The 18,200-nt window shown below is 43.4% G+C and overlaps 1 protein-coding gene across 1 annotated transcript in view; it reads right to left on the bottom strand.

The window, feature by feature from the left end:
- Positions 1 to 711: 711 nt before the first annotated feature.
- The window catches only part of LOC117269565 (uncharacterized), a 40,710-nt gene continuing 23,221 nt past the window's right edge, over positions 712 to 18,200 (bottom strand). The window contains exons 3-11 of the mRNA XM_033646667.2: positions 9,535 to 9,647; positions 9,357 to 9,446; positions 9,084 to 9,204; positions 8,684 to 8,823; positions 8,100 to 8,302; positions 7,902 to 8,011; positions 7,674 to 7,815; positions 4,081 to 5,605; positions 712 to 2,536 (exon numbers count right to left, since the gene is read on the bottom strand). Coding sequence (XP_033502558.2) covers positions 2,441 to 2,536; positions 4,081 to 5,605; positions 7,674 to 7,815; positions 7,902 to 8,011; positions 8,100 to 8,302; positions 8,684 to 8,823; positions 9,084 to 9,204; positions 9,357 to 9,446; positions 9,535 to 9,647 — 2,540 coding nt within the window. The 3' untranslated portion in view covers positions 712 to 2,440. The remainder of the gene's footprint in view (positions 2,537 to 4,080; positions 5,606 to 7,673; positions 7,816 to 7,901; positions 8,012 to 8,099; positions 8,303 to 8,683; positions 8,824 to 9,083; positions 9,205 to 9,356; positions 9,447 to 9,534; positions 9,648 to 18,200) is intronic.

The following is an 18,200-nucleotide window of genomic DNA, read 5'->3' as shown; positions in this document are numbered from 1 at the left end:
ATACACAGAATTTATTGACAGTAATTACATAAATAGTTATAGTTAAATAAATTCTCATAATTTATTAATCTCAATTTTATTTGTTTAAATTACTTTTTTTCCTTTGGTTTATGTTAGAATGACTTGATTCAATGGAAATATTTATATTTACCAATTACCAAATAATTTCTTTGAGTGAGTCAACAACCAAAACTGTGGCTGTAAAATCAAATAAAATATGTCCAAATATTTTCTATTAATTTAAAATATCTTTTTAGTTTCTTTGAACTTAAACAAATGATTTGATCTATTTTGTCAGGTTTAAGTATTTTAATTAGATATAAAATTTTCCATTGAATCTAGTTAATCAATTGTAACATAAACCAAATAAAAAGTAATAAATTAATATAAAAAAGAGATGAATGGGCTATGAAAATGTATGTCGCTCATAGAATTTATAAATATAAAGATTTCCATTGAATCAAGTCTAACATAAACCAGGAAAGGAAATCAATTAAAATGAGATGAATAGGCTATGAGAATTTATGTAGCTCACTGAATTTGCCTCATTAAAATACAAAAAAAATAATTTGCAGAAATACATAACTTCATTAAAGGAAATTCAACATATTTTAAATACACAAAATGTATTAAAAATAATTACATAAACTTAAAAAATAAGGTAAATGCTATGAGATACAGTTACATAAATTCTCAGAGTATTAATAACAGTTTTCTTTTTATTTATTCATTTATTTATTCATGTTTAGTTAGAAATACTTGATTCAATTAAATTTTTTACATTTAATTGAAATACATAAACTTGACAATAGACCAGATCATTTCTTTGAGCGAGTCAACAACCAAAACTGTCACTGGTGTATAAACAGTCAATGTCAAAATGTAACCTAAATAAAACTTGTCTGCATATTTTCTATGAATATGAATTATTTCGTTATATTTTTACAAAAAAATTTCCATAACAACTGAGCAAACCTGCTGGTCAAAGCCATGACATGTGGCTGAAAGCTCCAGAAAGAAATCCAGTAAGTAGTTTTTGTTGTCAAACTTACCCAAGGTCAAAAGTGAACCTTGAAGATGTAATTGCTGCCAAATACTGTACATTAATAAACACTTAAATATACATTCATCTACATCTGTTTTAATGTGTATATATGGCTACTACATGCTAAATGTCAGGGGTGAAAATATGTTTCATTAGGATTATCTTGGTCACATCAACAGTTGAGTTCAATTAAATAGATTTTACAGTATTTTAATACTGCATTGTTTGCATTTCATGTCTCACATGATTATTCAATACACAATTCCTTTAAAACTGCCAGATAATTGGCAAATCTAAGTGTTAACTGTGACTCTTAAATGTGGAGCATCAGTCTGAGTCACAGTTCTTTTCAAACAAAAGCTGCGTGAGTGTCGGGGAAAAACTTGTTTCTACATTTCACTCTTAAGTTTCTGAAGAAAATCCAAACGTCTTTGGAGACACGATGTTCATACCTGTGGCCAGAGGAAAATGTCATGGTCATGGTTTCTGCAAACCACAAATATGTGATGTTTGCACGTGTTATACATATGATGTCAATGTTTCAAAAGTGAACATATAAAGTAGTACATGAGCTGACTTTGTCATCGTGAGGTGGAGGGGATGGTGGATGGCGTGTCACCTAAATAAGGTGTCATCACAGTGGGAAGTCTTTGAGCCGAGCAGGAACTCGCAGGCGAAACACTACTGTGCATATTTAGTGTGCCACATACCCTGGAAGTAAACCCCATAGGTAAAAACCTTTTTTGGCCTTTGCACCAGGCGAGCAGCTCCACTGGACTGAACGGGCGCCATCATCCAGTATCTAGGTATTATTAAACATCCATGCCAAAATGCCAAACCTGTGGCTTCAAAGCATTCGTCCACAAACCAAAGGGTGATGTCACGGTGCTACGTCCACTTCTTTTACACCGTCTATGGATTTGTCTTCTAAACGCCACTCAAAGAACGATACTGATATAAACTGCATATAAACCATGTTCACAGATTCACATTGTGATGTAGAGTAGGAGGAGTTAACCTGCTGTAACTGTCCTTTATTCCGTACAGAAAGTCCACTTGCAATGAATCCTGTCGGGTGCAGCTTCCAATCAGCTGACAGGACACTTCACAACATTGTTGGTTACTTGCAGAACGAGTATGTGTAAAATTATTGGTTATGGCTGATTGATAACTATTTAAAGAGTCAGTGCTCAAATGCCCAGAGACTGGAGATACTCACAGCTACATCATCAGCAAAGACTGACGTAGCAACGTTTGTTTGAAATGAGAGGGTTCATAGACACAACATCTATAAAATATCACACAAAGCATCCCAGAAACACAAAGTCCTCATCATACTCAGGCGTATCTCTGGGTCTGATCAGAGTCTGTGAGTGCAGAGCAGAGCAGAGGCAGCTATGGGCCGGTGTTTTGGGACAGGTTGATGCTCCCAGCAGGAAGGGCAGGGAAGGCAAACGGGTCAATGACACCGTTCAGGGGGACTTTGGGGATCTGTGGAAGAAGAGCGCAGAGATACTGTGATTATCCTGCAAATTAAAACAGCCAGATGGATCAGATTGTAGGAGGTCACGTCCACTCTATTGTCTCTCCTGACAATAAAAGGAAGGGGTCTAGATATCAGATCAGTACTGAACATTTGGAGGTGTGAAGAGCGTACAGACAAAACTGTGGACTGCTGGCAGACTCAACAAAGCTAACAAAGGGAAAAATGCCAGCACTCACAAATGTCCTTTTGGTAAATTTAATAAACCAGCTTGGGTGGCAGTACCAGAAACACAGACGATTCGACAGAAAGTCTTAAGACTTTCTGTCGAAACGTCTGTTGCTGGCCGTGCACCTTTCGAGGGGATTTATTTTGAGAGTGCTTGCTTTTTTCCTACGAGACTCAACAAAGCTGTCATAATAATTTCAGGCCTGTTTGAAATATAAAAATCAGCAGTTCACAAAGTGGATGCTGTGACACCCTGGGTACCTTAAGGACAGGTGAGGATGCCACAAGATACAATTGCAATTTTCTTCATAGACCATTCTTACTAACATGTCTTATCATCCTATTACCAGCAGCGGTTACCTGTGAGTCTGCGTCATCATGGCTAAATATGGTCTCAGTGGCACCTATTGTCGAGGAAACTTCCACAGAAGCTGTTTTATTATTTTGCCAGGTGTTTATATGTCACCTCTGTTGGGAGATCACCTCAATGGCGTCACAATCGTGCAAGATGCAGTAACAAAACCAGCGTCGGGCAAGAAAATGTAGTGAGCTGAGCTACCAGTTACTCTACATCAAAATAAAGTCTCCCTACACTGAAGCTAAGCAAGCCAAGCAACGAGAAAATAGCTGCAACTTGCAAAGCTACTTTTATTTCTTTTACTTTGTCAAATTTGCATTATCTCTGTGATAAGAAAAATTGACTAACACATAGGCGCCCCAGGCTGTTGGGGGTTTGAGAGCACCGCGGCAGTGCCCAGGAGGCGAACTGGCACTTCTCTAGGTACTATTCAATGCTCAATCCGTATAAGGACTTGAGCCAGCAACCCTCCGGTTCTCAAGCAAAGTCCCTATGGACTGAGCTACTTTAGCCTTAACATTAAGCTTGGTGCTTGGATAATTTGGACCAAAATGCTCCTTGGAAGTTGTAGTTGATCTCACTCTTCAAGTTTTTGTGTACACAGACTTGTACCCATGACTTTATGTCAAAGAACGAGCTTTTTCTAACGTAGTGATGATTAAAACTGTAGAATTCCATGCACATTTAACTCCTGAAGTTGCTTTAACTATCAGTCCCTCAACACTGTGCAGCAAATGAGTGGGACGTCTGAAATGACTTCTCTCACTTCACAACTCTGTGTTTGCTGGTCAGCTGAGATGGAGGAGAGGCTCATTAAAACAGGGCAAGAACTGCCTGAGACTTATACACGTGTGTTTTTTTAAATTATAACCACTTGGACTAAGAGTTGGAAAGCTCTCGTATGGGTAATTCTGAAATCTGAGCCATTCCTTCCCAAATTAGTTTCTAATAGTGGCTTTATTTTACCTGAGCGCCATCGCTCCAACAGAAGAACGACGACTGTAATGATCCATTTTCAGGATGATATTCTGAGTGAGCTGCTCCCAGACCAGCGTTGTTTCCGCTCAGATGAACCAAACCGATATTGCCAAAATCCGTACAGCCAGCTGCCGCCGCTGGGTGCATCATCCCCTGGTTGATGACTCCAGCCGCCATGCCTGGACGTGGCAGTGCAAAGGGAGCATTTGTGGTCGACCCTGCAGCGTGTGTGGTTCCTCTGGCGCAGGAAGGTCCCAGGAGGGGCCCATTCTGTTGGGCAGCAACGGTAGCAGCGCTCGGTATGTGGCCTTCTCTTTTTTCATACATGCAGCTGCCGGATAAGTGCTGCGTTTGCGGGTACAAAGGCTGAGCTGTCGAGCTCATGCTGCCTGGTGTGTGTGAGGAATGTGTCAGTGTGTGATGGCTAAAACTTTGCGGCAGCTGCTGTTGCCGCCACGCTGACAAGCTCTGTGAACCAGTCAGCGTGTATTGTACAGTTTGGCCCGTCACATCCAAGCCTGACTGACGGCTGCTGCTGTGGATACTGTTGGTGCTTTTAACAGATGGAAAATGTTGTGTCACTTCAGCGTGTGTAGAAATCATTTGTTTGCCACAGTGGTGATTGTTGCTGCTCGGAGGCCACAACGAAGAGGTGTGTCCCTGGTGAGTGTTACGACACTGTGTGGGTGTTGGTGTGTGAGACGCAACTTGAGAAGCGCCGTTTAGTCCAGGCGAACACCCAACACCGCCAAAAACACCTCCTAACAGAGTCTGCTCTGCAAAGCCAGATTTCATGTCCGTCACTGGCTGCCACTGGCTGTTTGAAAACAAAGATCCAGGATGGTTTCCTTGGACGGATGAACTGTTAATCGACCCAGAAACATGATCCGAGTCCTGCACACACACACCAGTCTCCCTCCGCAGAGCCTCCTCAACGTACGTGAACACATCGTTAGCCAGGATGTGATTTAGTTCCTCTGATACGTCTTCCCTCTGGTCGCTCATCCTGGCGAGCATGTTCTCCCAGTCCCTCAGCTCCGTCTCCTCCACTTCAAGCCCCTCGATCCCTCCAACCCCAATATCCCCCAAAATCTGCTCCAAAGAGTCAATCATGGCTTCAGATGTGAGGTCCCCGGTGAGTGTCCTCTTCTGCGAGGCCTGGATCTGGCCCGGCACGCTGAGCAGAGCATGGCTGTCCATGAAGGCTTGCTCCAAAGACGGCTGGAGTTGTTCTTCACAATCAGAGTCCTCTAATTGGTTTAGGATTTGGAGCTGCGGACTGGGTGTCTGAGGCTGGGTGTAAATAGAGTGGTCCTGCCGGCGAAGGGATCCCAGCAGGGAGGCGGGGTCCAAAGGTTTCTCTGTTGTGGGCACTGTGGAGCCCGGTGCACCGGAGCCAGGAGGACCGGGGATAGACTCCAGAAAAACGTTGTAGAGGACGCCTTCACCTGTGGCAAGGTTGAAGGGAAGCTGCCGTCTCCTCTGGTGCAAGTGTTCCTCTCCTTCTTCGTTTCTACAGAAAAATATGGAGCGACAAACGGGTTAATATTAACTCCAAAAATTTGAATACTGTACCTTTAAACACTTAAACTAAGGGTGAAGGTTTGGCACAATGACCTCAGCGGTTCTTTAACCAAAACCATTTCCTGCATCATGCACTTCAGTTCACACCAGTTATGTTAATGAGAACCATGCCAATTAAAAATTTAGGGTTGATCACGCCAGAAAATATCTGAGGCGGTTCTGGTGGGCAGGTCAAAAAGTGACAAAGCAGCATTCAGCAGCAGACAGAAACGTTGCATGAGTCCATCTTCACCTTGTCTCCCCCTCTTTCTGTCTCTCTTTCAAACACAAACACACACTGGAGATCGTTATGGCGCTCGTCTCTGTCTTCAGTCCTGACAGTGGTGTTATTTGGCACAAATGTGCACTTGGACTCAACGATGAACGAAATGACTAGTTTTTGGTGGTCATAGGCTAAAATGTAAAGGTCTAGGTGACCTCATCTGCCTCATTTTTGTGAACGTGATATCTCAAGAATACCTTATGGGTTGTCTTCAAATTTGGCACAAACGTTCACTTGGATTTGTGAATGAACTGATAAGATTTTGGTGGTCATAGGTCAAAGCTCAAGAACACTGTGACCTTGTCTGTCGCATTCTTTTGAATGTGTTATCTCAACAACATCTTGAGCAAAATTTCATAAATGTTCACTTGGACTTGGTAATTTTAGTGTTCAAGGGACAAAGGTCAAGGTCACTGTGGCCTTGCATCCATCTCATTCATTAGAACGCAATATCTCAAGAACACCTCGAGGGAATTTCTTCAAATTTGGTACAAACGTTCAATTGGACCGAAGAATAAACTGATTAGATTTCGGTGGTCAAATGTCACCGTGATCTTGTCTGACTCATTCTTGTGAACACCATATTTCAAGAATACCTTGAGGGAATTTCTTCAAATTTGGCACAAATGTTCACTTGGACTCACCAACGAACTGACTGGATTTCGGTGGTCAGAGGTCAAGGTATATGTGACCTTGTCTGTCTCATTCTTGTGAACGTGATATCTGAAGAACACCTTAAGGGAATTTCAGAACATTTTGGTGGTCAAGGGTCAAAGGTAAAGGTCGCTGTGACCTTGCATCCATCTCATTCTTTAGAACACAATTCCTCAAAAACACCTTTAGGAAATTTCTTCAAATTTGGCACAGATATCCACTTGGACTCAACTATGAAGTGACTAGTTTTAGGCAGTCATAGGTCAAAGGTCAAGGTCACTGTGACTTTGACTGTCTCATTCTCCTGAGCGTGGTATCTCAAAAACACCTTGAGGAAATTTCTTCAAATTTAGCACAAATGTCCACTTGAACTCAACAATGAACTGATTGGGTTTCAGTGGTCAAAGGTCAACTTCATTTTGACATCATTATGTTCTGCATAAAACACTTTTCTGGCCATTACTCAGCGTCATATCTCAGGAACAGAAGGGGAGACATTTGGTCAGATACTGAATTGGTGACTCTAATCTTGAAACTGTGCTGATTGTATAGATCTTCTGTGTGTGAAGCATCCATGTTTTCACTGACATGGATGGAGACTGTCAGAGACACTGGACTGGTGGGCGAAGGCATATAACCATGGGGTGGTAATTCTAGTTTCCTGTTATTTTATATCCACTTCTGACGCTACTAAATATGACCACTCATTTGGCATTCACTTTCTGCTTAAGGGTGCTCCACCCTTTTCAGACTTTAGGTTGGACATTCTTGACTTTAATTGTCTCATTTGCTCCTTCTTCTTTTATTTCTCTTTGTGCACACGGCCCTACAGTCTCACACACTTTTATGGTGATTTGCAGGTCTCTACCTACGAATGCTAACTGGGATCAACTCACACGTGCCTTTAATTTATGAGGAAAATGGGATTCACAATTATAAAATCACCGGTGCGAACAATTCTGCAGTTTAAGAACACATCATGAATCTGAGGCAGACTATTCTAAGGACCTCTCTTAAGAACACATTTCAGAAATGACACCCTTGACCAAATAAGAGCGTAAGATAAGAAGCCGATGCTTACGTGAGGGCTTTCTGCCGAGCGATGATGAAGTCTGGTCTCCCTCCCTTGAAGACGACCCTGGCGTTGGCCTGAACCCACAACCAGTGTCCTTTTTTAGTCAGCAGTCTGAAGAACGTGAAGCCGCTGTCTCCAGTCTTGATCACTGAAGACGGAGATGTGAATCAGGTTAATAACAGCGCTGAAGAGTAGCACATGAATAATGCTGGTGTGTCTTATAGGACAACTCACTGCGGAGGTGGTTGTCAGCGCAGTACATCATGTCAGCAGCGTGGATGAACTGATAGCCGGAGCCTGGTGTGACCAACTCGATCTCTGAATATCCTAAAACCAGCTTCCCTCTGAAACACACAAACACAAGGACTGTTAAAGAAGCTGATCCTGGGAAGTATTTAATATTATATGAAGAGACTGTCCAGAGATGTCTACCTGGTGTCTATGCCCAGAGGAGCAAAGTCCATTCTGTGTTTCGTCTGGAAGATGAGGGTCTTCGTCCGGATCTCCATGACTGAAGGAGGCTGCACAGGAGTGGCGATGGCAAACAGAGCCAGCTGAGGAGGAGCTGCGGTCCCATCGGCCCCTGTGTTTCCGTGCAAATGCAGGTACTTCAGACGTCCATTGAAGTTCAGAGCCTGGAAGCGGAGGAGACAAAATATCAACAAACATCAGGTGATGCTGGCAGCACGGCTCTGTGGATGACACACATCTGTCTATCACTTTGGTCGAGACGGAAATATCTCAGCAGATATTGGATGGACTGTCATGAAATTCTGTACAGCATTTATGTTCCCCAGAGGATGAATCCTAACGACTGTGTTCATCCAGTGTTCCCTTAGATCAGAAGATGCAGCTCTGCAGGGCTGTTCCTTGATCTCAGCCTGTAACCTCAGGCCTTTGCTGTTAGAGTCCCCAAACTTTGCTGCATGTCATCCCCCTTCACACCCAATACTGTCCTATCAATTAAAGGCAAAATGTCCACCGAAAAATAATCTTAAAAAAAGAGACTACATTACCAGGAATCCAGAGGTGTTGTCCAGGAGGCAGCGGAGACGACAGCAGAAGCTTCTCTCCAGGAACGAGGAGTTCTCTGGAGGGATGTACTGAGGCAACAAGCTCACTGAGCTGCTGGAGGCTTTACTGCTTGAATGCACATCTACAGAGAAACAACAGTCATCTCAAACTGGTGACGTTCCTTTACTGTATTGCACCACATCTTACCTTCTAGCTTAGCCTTCTAGCTTTCTCGAGCTAGGGCAACAGTAGAGGAGGTTCAACAAGGGATGAAGGCAACCCCCCAGAGTGACAGGCACACTACTAAAAGGTTGTGAGCAACAATATGGAGGTAACACCTGAATAAAACGTATCATATTTGTGACAGAGACACAGGTAGATATTGATGACTTGAATTCGTACCTTCTGCTCTCACGTCTGAGTGTGTGTCGTTGGGGTTGAGGGCGAAGTGGAGCTGACACTTGAACATCTCTCTGTCGTCCATGTGGACGAGATCAAGCACATTCTGCTGCACCACATCAGACTGAGGAAAGACAGGAAGGAAGACAGGTTACATTTACTACAAGTCCTGTACAGTCATGAGGTATTTATACTACTGCTATTTTTACTTTAACAAAGCACCTGAAAACTTCCTCCACCTCTGGTACAAAGAAAGATATTCACACTGTGTTTTACCTGGTGGAAGCCGAGGAAGTCCTGGATGGTCGGGGATGTGTAGAAGATCGTGCCATCAGTCGTCACCAGCAACACAAAGCCATTTAAAGCCTGCAGAAATCATGGAAATACAATATGACATCCACACTAACCACTACACACATATGCACACATGTAATCCAGTGTTTAGTTGCTGTACCTGCAGAAGGAGCTCCCCCTCTGAGAAACTGACTCCATCCAGCGATGCCGACTGTCCATTTCTGTCGTTTGCAGAAACAAGAGGAGCTGACCTCGTGTGCTTCTGGAGCGCCACTGCAATAAACAAAAGAGAACCAATTAGTCAAAACCAGAATAACTGCCTTGTGGTCGTATGACTCCGCCCACCAGTCCAGTGTCTCTGACAGTCTCCATTCATGTCAGTGAAAACATGGATGCTTCACACACAGCAGATCTATACAATCAGCACAGTTTCAAGATTAGATTCACCAGTTCAGTATCTGACCAAATGTCTCCCCTTCTGTTCCTGAGATATGACGCTGAGTAATGAGAAGTGTTTTATGTGTTTTTCATAGCAACTTAGCTGTTTTCTCAGAGTGGGGAAAAATCGGTACAGCACATTATCGCAATATTTTGCGTGGTGTTATTGTATTGATACACAGACGCCATGTATATATATTATTAATTTTTTCAAATACACATTTTATCACAACTCTTGGTACTAGAATAATAACATCAATTGCTTTTTCTGCCCACTAGATGGTGCTGATGTTTTTGTTCCTGGTGAGGTCCGCAGAAGTCTCAGTCAGGTTGGACAAAGAAATCAGAAATACGACGTTGGCATTTAAATCAAACGTCTGGAGTTATTTTAGATTTTTTTAAGGAAAGGAGGACTTGGAAATGCCAAGTGATTTGCAAGCAGAGTCATATGACAATAAAATACTCTGAATACTACGAACATGAGGACTCACCTCACGCCACCATCCAGAGATAGCGTTAGCCGATGACGGCCAAGCTAACGCTAAAAATCAACCAGCCCTGGACACACTTAGCTCCACAAAACTACCATCCAACTCTGAGAGAGCGAAGAAAATAACACAGTCCATCACCCAGGTATGTGATTCCGCCCCCACGTTTTTTCACCGACACAGCCGTACCCAAGCTCTACAGAGAAGTGAAGCATAAAGCCGCCTGGACTTCAAGGTCAGTGGATTCATATGTGACTATAATGGGACATTATCCAGTGGGTACGGAAAGTATTCAGACCCCTTTAAATTTTTCACTCTTTGTTTCATTGCACCCATTTTGCTAAAATCAAAAAAGTTCATTTTATTCCTCATGAATGTACACTCAGCACCCCATCTTGACAGAAAAAACAGAAATGTAGAAATTTTTGCAAATTTATTAAAAAAGAAAAACTGAAATATCACATGGTCATAAGTATTCAGACCCTTTGCTGTGACACCCATATTTAACTCACATGCTGTCCATTTCTTCTGATCCTCCTTGAGATGGTTCTGCTCCTTCATTCGAGTCCAGCTGTGTTTAATTAAACTGATTGGACTTGATTAGGAAAGGCACACACCTGTCTATATAAGACCTTACAGCTCACAGTGCATGTCAGAGCAAATGAGAATCATGAGGTCGAAGGAACTGCCCAAGGAGCTCAGAGACAGAATTGTGGCAAGGCACAGATCTGGCCAAGGTTACAAAAGAATTTCTGCAGCACTCAAGGTTCCTAAGAGCACAGTGGCCTCCATAATCCTTAAATGGAAGAAGTTTGGGACGACCAGAACTCTTCCTAGACCTGGCCGTCCAGCCAAACTGAGCAATCGTGGGAGAAGAGCCTTGGTGAGAGAGGTAAAGAAGAACCCAAAGATCACTGTGGCTGAACTCCAGAGATGCAGTAGGGAGATGGGAGAAAGTTCCACAAAGTCAACTATCACTGCAGCCCTCCACCAGTCGGGGCTTTATGGCAGAGTGGCCTGACGGAAGCCTCTCCTCAGTGCAAGACATATGAAAGCCCGCATAGAGTTTGCCAAAAAACACATGAAGGACTCCCAGACTATGAGAAATAAGATTCTCTGGTCTGATGAGACCAAGATTGAACTTTTTGGCGTTAATTCTAAGCGGTATGTGTGGAGAAAACCAGGCACTGCTCATCACCTGCCCAATACAGTCCCAACAGTGAAACATGGTGGTGGCAGCATCATGCTATGGGGGTGTTTTTCAGCTGCAGGGACAGGACGACTGGTTGCAATTGAAGGAAAGATGAATGCGGCCAAGTACAGGGGATATCCTGGAAGAAAACCTCTTCCAGAGTGCTCAGGACCTCAGACTGGGCCGAAGGTTCACCTTCCAACAAGACAATGACCCTAAGCACACAGCTAAAATGACAAAGGAGTGGCTTCGGAACAACTCTGTGACCATTCTTGACTGGCCCAGCCAGAGCCCTGACCTAAACCCAATTGAGCATCTCTGGAGAGACCTGAAAATGGCTGTCCACCAACGTTCACCATCCAACCTGACAGAACTGGAGAGGATCTGCAAGGAAGAATGGCAGAGGATCCCCAAATCCAGGTGTGAAAAACTTGTTGCATCATTCCCAAGAAGACTCATGGCTGTACTAGCTCAAAAGGGTGCTTCTACTCAATACTGAGCAAAGGGTCTGAATACTTATGACCATGTGATATTTCAGTTTTTCTTTTTTAATAAATTTGCAAAAATTTCTACATTTCTGTTTTTTTCTGTCAAGATGGGGTGCTGAGTGTACATTCATGAGGAATAAAATGAACTTTTTTGATTTTAGCAAATGGGTGCAATGAAACAAAGAGTGAAAAATTTAAAGGGGTCTGAATACTTTCCGTACCCACTGTAGCAGACCTACTGCAAAATGCAGCACCGTTGCCATTCAGTTAGCAGGATACCTGCATGTGAAGTGTTTGGCTCAGGCGCTTAATCTGGCCTCTCAGGGGTCATTAAATCCGCCCACAGTCAGTCTGTCAGGTGTATGCAACATTTCTCTTTTTTAAAAGATATTTTTTGGGGGCATTTTCAGCCTTTAATGGACAGGACAGACAAGTGTGAGGGGGGAGAGAGAGAGCGGGAGTGACATGCAGCAAAGGGCCACAGGCTGGACTCGAACCCGCTGCGGCAACAGCCTTGTACATGGGGCGCCTGCTCTACCAATAAGCAACCAACGCCCTGTGTATGCAGCATTTCTGACAGGTTTTATGACAGTGTTGGTCAGTCTGTCTGCTCTGTGTCACATTTTGCTGCAATAAAAACGATTAAAGTCGAACGGACTGACAACTTTATTTTATGAAGTAAAATTGATGATGACGAAGTTTTCCTTTGGGGAAATAATTTGCAGTTGGAAAAGGAAATAAATCGCAATATATCGCAATATATTGTATCGCAATACTCAACGTATCGCAATAATACTGTATTATAGCCAAGAGAAAGCTCTGATAAACCCGCTGGACACGACCTGCTCAGCACCAAATAGACACAGTTAGACTAGTTGGTGAACACAGTGAAGCATTTAGCAGCTAAAGCGACAGATAATTGACCCTTCTCTATGTCCTGCTGCCGGACGCAGACTGGCTAATCATAACGTAGCATTGGACCGTCTCCGACGAGGGTCCGACAACAGCTCAGCTGTGCTCCATTGACTCTAATGCAGTCATTTCAGATTTCCTTCATTTTCCTACTCATTACCTGGAGAGGTTGGAAAAAGATATACGTTTCTTCCGTGTTCCAAAACCAAAATCAAACCCTGAAAAGTGTAGGGTTAGCTAGCTAGCTACTGAAGATACAGCCTACTGAATGTATACACATGATGCTTTTGCTTTGTAATGATTATAACAGTGAAACAAAGGCCAACCCTGCTGTACAGGAACCAGTGAAGGGAAGCAGGGAAACTTTGCTCATATTAGGGTGACCATATTTTGATTTCCAAAAAAGAGGACACTCGGCCCGGCCACGAGATAGCCTACTTAAATGATACTCGCAGTTTACACAAAGATGCCTTATCATTTTAATATATTTAAAGTTTAGATATATGGATAGAATATTCAGTTATATTACAAAATAATATCTCTCAAAGACAGAAATTCAGATAGGCCCCGATAAATAGGGGACACATACACACACTAGTTGTGTGGCTACCTGACGGGTCCCGATGGGTCGTTCCGGGTTCGGTCAAAAATGTATAAATTGTATTCGGGCTCGGGTCGGATTCGGTCAGCTTTCAGTGAAAATGTAGTGTAAAAATAAATAAAATCCTATTGTCTGTCCTGTTTACTGCTTGGGGACTGTTATTTACGTGACAACACCTGAACATAACACACACACATTGGCTGAATGTTTCTCCCTCTCCCCTCACTGGAGGCCTCGGACCTCCCGCCGCCCGCTCCAGTCTCAAACACGGAGGTCTCCCTCTCCGCAGAGCACCCACGGCGCACGCCCGGCCTGTTAAATAGCCTGTAACCATGACAACTGTGTGACACAAACTCAGTGCTTTAGTCATTAAATAATGTCGGGCTCGGTTCGGTTTCGGACATAACAACACAGAATGACTGTCGGGTTTGGACAGAAATATGCGGCCGTGCTGCACTCTAACACACACACACAAACACACACACACACACACACACACACACACACACAAGGAAAACTGGACATTATCATCAATCAACAGCCCCCGGACGCCCCGGGCAGGACGTGATAAGTGGACATGTCCGAGGACGTTTGGTCAGCCTAGCTCATATTCAACCAGCTGTGTGTCATCGCAGTGTGTGCAGATGAACGTTGTTTGACGTCCCAAACCAAGCCAAACACTGTTCATCTGCACACACTGTGATGCCACACAGCTGGTTCAATATCAGCAAAGTTTCCCTTTATATTCATTGTCTTGTGTGGCGATCAGCAGTGATGTTGTGGTTCACTTTTACACTGTGATCTGTAGCCTATAGTTCGGCTTTAGCTTCAAACTATCTTTGTCTTTTTAACCTGTTGTTGCTGCTGAGTCAGTTTGACATCCTGGATATATCCTTCAAACAGAGACTGTAGACCCCTCTGTCTGCTGCTCTCTGGAATCACTCTTTCATTTCTCCAAAAATATGATTGTTCAGGGAGTGCAGTTAGTGACAGTGAGGGCTCCATGCTTACTGCGACAGGTAAATTCTCACAACACAGAGCTAATAAAGAGTGAATATTGGACTCATTACTCATCAGGTGGACAAAAGAGTTTCTAAACTAATCACCAAACCTAAAAACAGTCACCTTCTCTTTGGTTTGTCTTCTCAGCTGGCCAAACTTTACTCTGTAATCAAAGACTCGTCTCTACATGCTACAGCTCCGAGAGACGAGAAACAACACTGCTGGGTATCCAGTATGTTTATGCAACACTCACTGCATCCCTGCTTATGTTTCACTGGTTTATTTGTGCAACAGACAAAGTATCAGTGACGAATGCAGGCAGCTTTTACCTCCATGTGAAGGACAGCAGAGACCGCACACACAGAAAGTGACAGTGTGCGTTTTATTGTGTGTAAATGCATGTGCAAGTGAAGCTCTCTGCTATGAGCATATAACACTGTCCAGAAAATCTTTCTCAACCCAAGTCAGATTTATTTTGGTCAAACAGGATGGAGCAGCATTTTTTCTGTTGTGTTAAAAATAAGTGTTTTTTTAAGCAAAATGTTGTGTAATCTAATCTGTGATCACTGGCTTCAAGTCAGCTCAGCGATACCTCCTTTCCTTTCCTTACAGTAATGACTCTATGGCACGCTAACAAACTTCCCTCACCCTCCCACCGCTCGCCCTCCCCCTTTTAAAACAAACCCACTGGATCTGCAGGAATTTGTCCTGTCATCTTGGTCAAGAGCTGCTTTCTGCAGAACTCAGAAAGAATCTCCAGTTTGTTATTACAGCGTGAACTGAGACCAACTCAGGGGGTCGGCTCTGACTGGTGCGATACATCAACATGTCGGCAAGTGTTACACTCAGTGTGATTCTGGAAAATTGGACACAATGTGTGACACAGTAAAGAGATGTTAAACACTAAACAAATTCGACAGTTTTAACCAAAAAGTCTGGTTTAACCTGAATCTGTAACCTGACCTCCCCTCCTCCCTTCACTTCCACCCTTTCCTGCCTCCCTTCCTCTTCCTCCACCTCTCCTCTCGCCCCCCGTCTTCCTCCACTGCTCAGCACTGCAGTTTTAAAGGAAGAGGGTTCACACGCAGAGTCAGCGCACCTCGCCAAAGTCGGGGGGGCCTGGAGAGACGAGGAGGAGGAAGAGGAGGGTGAAGAGTGGAGAGCTGTAACCCTTCAGACTCTGTGGAAACTAAAGCTGCAAATATGCTTCATCACAACTGTGTTTCAGATGGTCGAACAGCTCCCCCACATATACGCAACTATACACTTTTGCATACACACTCACTGGCCACTTTATTAGGTACACCCGTTCAACACAAATAACTAATCAGCCAATCACGTGGCAGCAGCTCAATGCATTTAGTCATGTAGACATGGTGAAGACGAGCTGCTGAAGTTCAAACTGAGCATCAGAATGATGAAGAAAGGTGATTGAAGTGACTTTGAACGTGGCATGGTTGTTGGTGCCAGACGGGCTGGTCTGAGTATTTACTGGGATTTTCAGCACAACCATCTCTAGGGTTTACAGAGGATGGTCCCAAAAAGAGAAAATATCCAGTGAGCCAAAATGCCTTGTTGATGCCAGAGGTCAGAGGAGAATGGCCAGACTGGTTCAAGATGATAGAAAGGCAACAGGAAGTCAAATAAGCACTGGTTCCAACCAAGGTGTGCAGAAGAGCATCTCTGAAGCAACAACACCTTGTCCAACCTTGAAGCAGATGGGCTACAGCAGCAGAAGACCACACCAGGTGCCACTCCTGTCAGCTAACAACAGGAAACTGAGGCTACAATTCACCAAAACTGGACAATAGAAGATTGGAAAAACCACATTCAGATGGAAGCATGGATCCATCCTGCCTTGTATCAATGCTTCAGGCTGCTGCTGGTGGTGTAATGGTGTGGGGGAGATTTTCTTAGTACCAACTGAGCATGGTTTAAACACCACAGCCTACCTGAGTATTGTTGCTGAGCGTGTCCATCCCTTTATGACCACAGTGTACTCAAGGCGTTCTTGAGATTTCATGTTCATGAAAATGGGACGGTCGAAAGTGGCGGCATATAAACATGCTGGCATTGATAAAAAAAATTTTAAAAAAACTGAAAAACTAAGAGGCATATGATTTCAATGGATCGGACAATTTGGAAGTGGTTCTACACTCCTATCCCAAACTATAAATGTATTTAAGAAGAGACTTTCCGAGAATGTGCGCTGTTTTTAAATGATAGTCCATAGCCATGCCATCAGCTCTGTGAGCAACTGTACTGTGGTGCTTTGAGCTAAATGCTAACATCAGCCAGGTTCTATCCGACTGCAGCACAAATTTTAACTGAATTTAAATAACATTTGCATCGGCAAAAGAACATGCAAATTAATGCTATTTCCATCCACTTCTGTTATATAAATATTCAAGTTGAGTGCATCGACATCGACAGCTGGTGGAGCTAATTCTCTAGTCAGTGCCGTTAAACCAAAGCAGAGAACAAGATGATGGAATCAGAAGAGCTCCAGTCAAATCTCGTAGATGGAAAACTATGTGGAAGAATGATGGAAAAATGCACTTTCTGTGTTTCACGTATCGATGTGAGGAAGGTTACAGTCTCCTCATCGCTCTACAAAGAGCTGAGGCCGCGTTCACAAAGCTTCCTTGTAAGAGTTGCTCCCAGTGAAAAAACTTTAAGAAATTCTTAGAGTTGTGACGTTTAATTTCCCCTTAAAGTTAAGACTAGGTCCTTGTCCTTGTTGCATCTTATTCCTTAAAGAGCCCCTAAGGTGAAAAACTGTAGAGGAGGACTTTTAATAGGCTGAAGAGTTTCTTAATTATGTCCATGATTTAGTATTATATTCCTTTGCAGTAATTAAATTAACTGTCTTAAACTGTAGTTCAGTCAGGAGCACTTTAGTCAAACAAAACTTTTTTTTTCCATTTGCAGTATTATATTTGGCGGTGTGGCTCTGTTCGGGGGCCTCTCTGCCTTTAGGCCTATGTAGAAAGCCTAAGGCGTAGAGCACACCTCTCTGCCCTTCCACACCAAAATGAGAAAAGCCTGAGGCAGAGAGCGCAAACCTCTCTGCCCTTTCACACGCCTACATGGAAAGCCTTAAGACAGAGAAAGCAAGCCTCTCTGCCCTTCCACGTGCCTACGCAAAAAGCCTTAAGGCAGAGAGAACAAACCTCTCTGCCCTTCCACCTACATGGAATGCCTTAAGACACACAGAGAGTGAACCTCCCTGCCCTTTAGGGGTGAGTCTGTGTACACGTTTACACGTTTACACATTTACACGTGTTTGAGATCATAAACAGTTATGAAAAATTAGTACACGAAAAACGTTTTTTTTTTTTGTTTTTTTTTTTTAGGGGGGAGGGGAGAGATACTAATTGTTGACTAACTGTGATAGACTGTGAATATGACAAGAAATGGTGTGAGACTGGGTTTGGCAACAGGTCAGTAGCCTGCTTGCACTGTTCTATTAAAACGTCGCGTTCGTTAGGGGGGTCGTTCACCAGTGGGCTACAGTGAGCACCGGGCCATCAAATCACAGCATCCGCGTAGAGAGGAGACGGAATTGTTTGCGCTTTTACGCACAGGTCGGTGGTGAAGTGGCGCACATGACTCGTGCTACGGACGGACGGACAGACGAGCCACATATCTAAAACAGGTAATACATCTGGCTACATCTTTCCCACATCAAATATCCGTGATCGC

Source organism: Epinephelus lanceolatus, chromosome 19 (assembly GCF_041903045.1).
Source record: "Epinephelus lanceolatus isolate andai-2023 chromosome 19, ASM4190304v1, whole genome shotgun sequence".
NCBI lineage: Eukaryota > Metazoa > Chordata > Actinopteri > Perciformes > Serranidae > Epinephelus > Epinephelus lanceolatus.
Note: the sequence above shows the minus strand (reverse complement) of the source record. Positions and strands in the feature narration are given on the sequence as shown.